Here is a 7500-nt window from a genome sequence, read left to right as displayed (position 1 = left end):
TTTTATAACAGAATTACATTAAAAGAATATGCCAAGTCCGGCCTGTATTTAATACATTTGTTCAAACAAAATGTAAGCGAAAAGTAAAACTTAAAAGAGCGAATAACCCGCGATCAGGCTCCACCGTTTTACGCGCGCGGGGAAACATCGTTTGTGGCGATCCACAACTCGCACTCATAACTCAAACAGAGCAACACTCTCGACCTTTTATCATAATTTTATTTACGAAGACATTTTAAGGAGAAGACAGAAGTCTGCAAATCTAATGAGGTTCACAAGTATGAAATACATCGTTAACGCAGCAAAAAGTTTGATTCACCTTCAAACTGAATAATCGGTGCTTCACCGTCAAAAAAAAAAATTCAAGTTCTCGTAGCCTTTTTAAACAAAGGTTATTTTAGGAATGATTTCCGTACAGGCCCCTACTTCATCATGCATACAGAAGAAATTAATGATTCATTCGCGCTATTGTTTTGTAGAACAATACGTGTCCGTCCGTCGGTCGGTCCGTCCATCCATCCAAGAGAATCGAATATATACATGGCCAGTTTGTTGGATGAATAAAAATGGATCTCATTTCTCTCTCCCTCTCGTTCTCTCTCCCTCCCTCTCTCTCTTCTATCCCTACATCGCCCACACCGTTACTCGTTTTCGTCCCAGCTTTCCTCTTTCTATCCCTTCGTTGTGTCCTTTTTTCCAAATCCCGCTCGGCTTTTTCTGCCATTTTATCCCATGATGTCATTCGCAGCTTGCCTTGAATTCCGACCCACTGTAAACCTCTGGATTACTTGTCCCTGTTCTTGACCACTGAGCTAACGTATCAAGTTGCTAATTCACACCATGTAAAGGATATTTATTTTGAATTCTGAGTGACTATTTAGATAAGAATGATACGTAATTATACACACGTGCCGCACCGAGCAACTACAACCGAACTTACACTCGCAGGTTACTGTTCAGAGATCCCTGTTTTACTACTCTTGAAACAACCTATCCCTTTACTAATGCTAACCATAACCCTAATTACGACTAAAGGCACTGTTTAAGCTTAAGGTTAGTCCCTGTGATAGTTTTAGGTTTTCCAGTATTGCTGAGAACTGTGGCGTGCTTTTCCTTCATACCCCGTGGGTGCGGCACACTTATAAGTTCACTGCGTGGAAGAGTAGACCAGGCTTACAGTCTGATCGATGCATCTTTCATGGGAAACTTTAATGCACGAGTTCATTGCAATTAAAATCGTTTCATGTTTCCCTTCTTTTGAGGCAAACTTGTGTCTTCGTAATAATCAATATGGCTACCGAAGTAAAAGCATCAGCAAAGGGAGATTTGAACATATAGCCTATCCCGAGCGGTGCATAGAGTGGTGCAAGAAAACAATTTACTTTTCGTCTTCCGTGTCTAAAACTTGTGTGGAAACGCAGTCCGTTGGCAAAGACAAAGTGCATCGGGAGATGGATATGTTTCGCGATGCTCAAGAAAAAACTGCACTTCAATCCGCCAGCACACATAATTTTCTGACAGTAAACTTTCCTTGAAAAAATATTAGCCCTAGCTACCTGTAGCCGGAAAATTTACAATTGCCTACAAGACAAGGGCTAACATCATCTCACAGTTAACCATCGCCTAAACTTCGTCGACCCAGACAAACGAGCCCACAGCAGGGCATTGAAAAGACATGATGGGGAGTGAAACGAAGTATGCCTCGTAGGGGAACATTCCATGGATCTCTACCAAAGTTATTTACTTGGAAGTGTCATTGAGCATATTGCCGATCTCTACAAAGAGCGATAAAACGCAAAAGCCCACTAAATGCACCGTTCGTGATCCTGATTACAGGAAAGGAAGAACACAAGTCATACACTTTGAAGTGTCTCGGCGAATTCGCAAGCAGACAGAAAGAACAACTTCACGATAAAAAGAGCAGGTAGCCATTAAATTTTTTATGATACTACCCTTAGTTGGTCTGTTTGTTATGTTTGAGAATCTGAACCCTATTACAACGATTGCTTGAAACTCCACTTTCGGTTATTCTAAAATTAAAAAATGGGTAAAATTGCAGGAAAAGTGCCGAGATTGCAGGAAAAAAAGTTTCATTTTCCGTATTTCAGTCAGAAGTTCGACCGGTTTTTTTTTGGCCGAATGCATAAATGGCGGCCAAAAATGTATTCTTTTGTTTATGTGCTAATGAGACTCACTAGCCTCGCTCTCAAGCAACATTTCTTTGACATTTCGTGACTCCAGCCATTGCTATTAATACGACAACGAGAACCTAATTGCAGGTGGTTGGCAAATGGGAATATCAAAAGAAATGTAACGTCAATGTTTGTAAACCGTAAAAGAAATATCGCTATAAAAAATTATTTTACGCACCATTAGGGACCTTTGTGTACTGCCTCAACAGAAACAGCAACAGCAACACTGCACCAAAAGAAATGCTTAATGTCAGTTTCCGTAACTTGATCATCTTGAGCAGCAAATGCCTAAAATGGGACAAAAGTGTAATTTACTAACTGAGGAAGACTCCGGCGCAATAGTAGGGAGCTTACGCAAGGACAACGATGACGGCTACGGGAACGCCACAAAACAATGGGTTTAATGAGCAAAATCAAAAGCTCTGCACGCCCTGCACGCCCTGCACGTGCGTTTAATATTCATTTTGGTACATTTCTTCGCGTCCTCGTCCTCACAACGACGTGACTTGACCAAATTTGAGGTTGTGAAGAGGACTTGAAAACCTGATGAAACATTTTATAATTTTTCCCAAACAACCACACTGTTCATGCCAATTTTAGTCCTGCAATGTTGATACACACTTTCCTTTTTGAACAACTTAGGGTTATAACGAAATTGTTACATTAACAGGAAATAATGTTTTTAGGCGACGTTCAAGGGCCGGTTGCTCGATGCCTGGTTAGCGCTAACCGTGGACTAAGAGGTATGAAAACCTATAGGTTTCCATGGTATTTAACGCCGGTTAGCGCTAACCATGCTTCGAGCAACCCGGGCCTGCAGCTGATTGGCGGCGTCGTCGTTCTGCGTAAACTCCCTAGTGAGCCTTAGCAACGACGACGGGAACGGAAACGAGAACGTCACCTCAAAACAAATTCCCGTTATTGCAATCAGTTCGAGACTATTCTGCAAGAATATTTTCGATTTCATCACAGGGGTTCTGTTCAAACTGTGTTTGCGCAATTTGCATCTTTCTTTGCAATTTTTCTTCTCTCTCCATTTTGAATTTAGCTCATGGTTAGAGTCCTCGACTCCGGATCGAGTGGTCCGGATTCGGGTCCTGGCTGGGGACATTGTGTTGTGTTCTTGGGCAAGACACTTTACTTTCACGGTGCCTCTCTCCACCCAGGTGTATAAATGGGTACCGGCGAATTTAATGCTGGGGATAACTCTGCGATGGACTAGCATCCTATCCAGGGGGAGTAGAAATACTCCTAGTAAGTGCCGGCCTGATGGGCCTTCTGGCTCGTAAGCAAGAGACTTGACTTTACTTTTCTCAGCTAAAACAGAAGTGAACGAACGAATGAAAACAAACATGGCAGCCGGCTATTTAACCCGCGAATCTTAAGTCCAAATATGGGCAGACAGCTAACATGAAACCGCCAACTGCAAATCGCAAAACCTCGATCTAAGGTCTCTAATAGCTAATTCACCTTTGAGCGTCAGCTTTCACATGTAGTATCACGTGACTTTTTGTGTAAACAAACCGCGAGAGTTCGGACATTCCAGCAGATCGGACATATGAATGTTAGTTTCTTTTTGTGTGGGACTTTGAAGTGACCCAACAGAGACACTAGTTACTTCGATGGTTAGGATTTGGTGTGGAACGCGATAGTTTTACTCTCCTATGTCGACAAGATTTACGGGGGTGAGTCAGGTTTTTTACAGCTAGGATCGCTAGGCGGACGAAAACGAAATGTATTCCTTGCATTATGTTATTACGAATACCTCCATGTATTAAATTGTCATATATTTGTGCACTTTGAGGCCAGTAACGAAACAGAATGAATGTGATTCGAGTGTGTGTAAATCTAACCTCCTCTGTCAGTGGGCCTTTACTAGTTCGAAAACGACGAATAAGTCTAGCGAACTTCAGCAAGCAGTCCTGTGAGCAACAGTTCCAGGTTCAACATGTCTAAGCAGATGACTATTAAAGAGGGACTTCCGCACAGAAATATCGCAGAACTCAATAAATATTTGCAGGAGCATGGAGTTTCACTGAGCGCGTTTACGGTTTTGAAGTCTTCGCTGATAGAAATCGCCGCTGCAGTTAAATCAAATGACGTTTATATTAGTAGAAAGACAAAACCGACGATGCAGACAATTTATTAATCCCAATCCATATTCGATGAAGTCAAGATCATGAACAATTTCAACTCCTCGGCGCCATTCGGTTATCCATTTAATGTACCACTCCACTGAATACGACAAACAGGGCCTCACCGCTTACAAGTCCCTCGTTGATTGAGACCGGCCTCCCAGGGGTTTTAGGGAATAAGGGAACATGGCTCATTGAACTGGGAAACAATAACGACGATCAGCCCAGTCAATATGTGCCGGCAGTCGGCTATTTGGCCGTCTACAACACAATATCTGCCGCTTACTTCAAATTCACATTTGTCAGACTTGGTATTCAGGATGAGGTTGTTTCGAGGTTTTGTTCATCACTGTAAACTATGCAAGGGGCTCCGGCCCTTACAGCAGAGTCCGAAGGCCTCTCCTGCTCATTACTATAGCCAGCTTGCCTCAGTACTACTCGAAAACATTTTGACTGGGCTGCTGTCAAACTATTTTAGGGAAAAAGGGAGCATAAACAATTTAAAACAATTTTAGAGATCAGAAAGCTGGGAACAAGTTTGAAAGTAATTTGGAAAACAAGGCAACCCAAGCAAATATTTAAAGGGAACAAGTACCCCTTTTGGTAGAGCCTCGTGATTGTCGCTTATTTACTGATGGTTTAATATGTGGAATCTCTGCAATGTGGAGTGTGTCCATGTATATGAGAGTGTAGCCAAAGTGAAGCGCTTCATGAAAAGGATTTGTTGATTGAGAAAGTAAAACACCCCTTCCAAAAAAAATTGAACACATATAGTCATAGATCAGTGTCCCTGCATCCGAAGACACTAATCTGCCAGATGAGAGGTAATGTGCCAATTACCAGCTACAGAAGCAGACAGATAAAGTTGATGAAACTGCTAAATCAAATGAAAACAAGCATGGGAGTGGTATTAACGAATTAAGAATAAACTACAAGAGCTTCTAAGACTGAAGCAAACATTTTGATGGAAGAAGTTTTGGAAGTTGTTGTCTTTCAGTACATTGAAAGCGCCACGACAAAGCAATGGCAATATGAGGACTGGGGTTCATAACCGCTTCAAAGTGCAAGAGAGTCTTCTCAAGAAAACTTGATAGTGCTAAAAATGTCACAAAGTTGGTACAAGCCATTCTCCATTTTTTAATTAGTTCTTATTAACCGAGCGGAAGGTCTGTATGGGAGAATCTTGACCGAGGTCGCCAGTACAGACCGAACGCAGTGAGGTCTGTACCAGCGACCGAGGTCAAGATTCTCCCATACAGACCGACCTAGCTCGGTTAATAAGATGTTTATTATATGGCCAAACAAGAACAATTTAATTCGTGTAATGTAACTGGTTTGTACTAACTGACATTTTGCTTGCGAACGGCGATGAGCTGATCTTAATTCTGTCAAAGTTTGCTCGTTATCCTCTCTTTTGTCATCATGCTGTTTGGCACTGCCATAAATAAATATTGGGAGAAGAAAATACTCAATATTTTTGCATTTTAGTTTGTATCTTTTCACCGCAAAACATTACCGGTCTAGATGCCGGTCTAGATGGGAAAATCTAGACCGCGGTCAATATCGATTTTAGCCAATCAAATTCGTGAATTTTGTAGTTCCCAGTCCTCGTAAGACAGAGCCATATAATAATGCACCATAGTACATTTTGTTTGCCCCCTCCCCCAATTTTGCATAAACTATTGTTTTCAAATGCCCTTGGGAATATGCAGTGTCCCCAAGAGCATTTGAAAACCATAGTTTATGTAAAATTTATTTGGGGGGCAAACGAAATGTACTGTGGGGAATTCGAAAATAGAGAATAGCATAAGCACTAACATCCCAGAAATTGTAAACAAACAATGGAACCCTAAAATGCCAGAGAGTGGGGCTACTTCATGAAGTCAGTGCTTGCAATGCATGTAAGTGGATTGTGAGCCATACCCACCACAAACTGGAATTGATCTCTAACGGCTTTTGGATTGCAAAGTCAAAGCCATTCCTTGGAGCGACAATATTCAGAATATTCAGAAATGCCAGTGTTCTAACACTGAGCACTGTATAACACTGAGGACCACTGAGCACTGTAGAATATAAGTGCCACTGGAAACACAGAGATCTTCACCCAAAAGAAGCTAGCACTGATTCTTCACCCTGGAAATCGGTGGCAACACAATGTTACCTTCGAAAGGTCACGGGATAGCGTAGCTTTGTAAATTAGGAGCAAAATTGAACGCTTAACGTAAACCAACACGTGCAGAATCGTCAATGAAAATTTACACTATTTATTCCCAAGTAGAAGAGTAGCGATGTGGTTGTCATGATAAACGATTACGGTTCGAACTAAAAGGCAATTGAAAACGCAACAGAACTAAGAATAATGCGCAACTAAATACAATAGATGAATAGCGATGAAGCGATTTAACATAATGTATACGTCGGGAAACTAATAAGTAAAAATAAACAAGCATGGAAACAACATAAACCGAATTACTTTGGTGAAGCTCCTAAGTACTTGAAAAAAAAAACACAGCGATGGATACGTAAAGCTTGGGATAGCACAATCACGATCACAACAGCGATATAAACTCAATCATTTCCTCAGACCCCCTCAAATATACCGTAATCCGAGAGACTAAACTTAATTAACTAAATTACATAACGAGGAGGCGATAATGAAATAAACCAGAACCATGAAATGAAGAAGATACTGTGCTAACGAGATAAAATTGCGATCTAAACGTTAGCCTGCGTAGCAGCCGTTTCCTTTCCTTTTCCAGGCGGAGATAGGACAAGCGAGCGAGCGCCTGGCGTGAGCAAAAAAATATAGAGAAGTGGGGACGGGGTGAGTGAGATTTCCTCCCCACCCCCTCCCCCTTCTCACTCACCCCGTCCCCACTTCTCTCTATTTTTTTGCTCGCGCCAGGCGCTCGCTCGCTTGTCCTATCTCCGCCTGGAAAAGGAAAGGAAACGGCTGCTACGCAGGCTAGGAAGTCCCGAGGCGATTCTCAACGACTATCAACACATTTTTCGCCGAATGGAACAAAAAATTTTAAAATGCATGTGTGTTCATCGACGAGAGTCATTGCATCGCTAAATGGTAAGCTTAAGTTTCACTAAGATGTATCTTTTAATCCCGGTCTAGTACGTCTCCTACACCTGAAGCGTACCTGATCTTTCATGAGTGAAATCAA

General features: G+C 41.8%; 1 protein-coding gene across 2 annotated transcripts in view; it reads right to left on the bottom strand.

The window, feature by feature from the left end:
- LOC138043568 (uncharacterized) overlaps positions 1–7500 on the bottom strand; it is an 80923-nt gene that overhangs the window by 47500 nt on the left and 25923 nt on the right. For both annotated transcript variants that reach the window (XM_068889923.1, XM_068889922.1), the window contains exon 2: positions 2371–2480. In XM_068889923.1, the coding sequence (XP_068746024.1) occupies positions 2371–2464 (94 nt within the window). In that variant the 5' untranslated portion in view covers positions 2465–2480. The remainder of the gene's footprint in view (positions 1–2370; positions 2481–7500) is intronic.

The sequence above is a fragment of the Montipora capricornis genome, chromosome 3 (genome assembly GCF_036669925.1).
Source record: "Montipora capricornis isolate CH-2021 chromosome 3, ASM3666992v2, whole genome shotgun sequence".
Taxonomy (NCBI): domain Eukaryota; kingdom Metazoa; phylum Cnidaria; class Anthozoa; order Scleractinia; family Acroporidae; genus Montipora; species Montipora capricornis.
The sequence above is the reverse complement of the archived record's forward strand: the minus strand, read 5'-3'. Positions and strand labels throughout refer to the sequence as shown.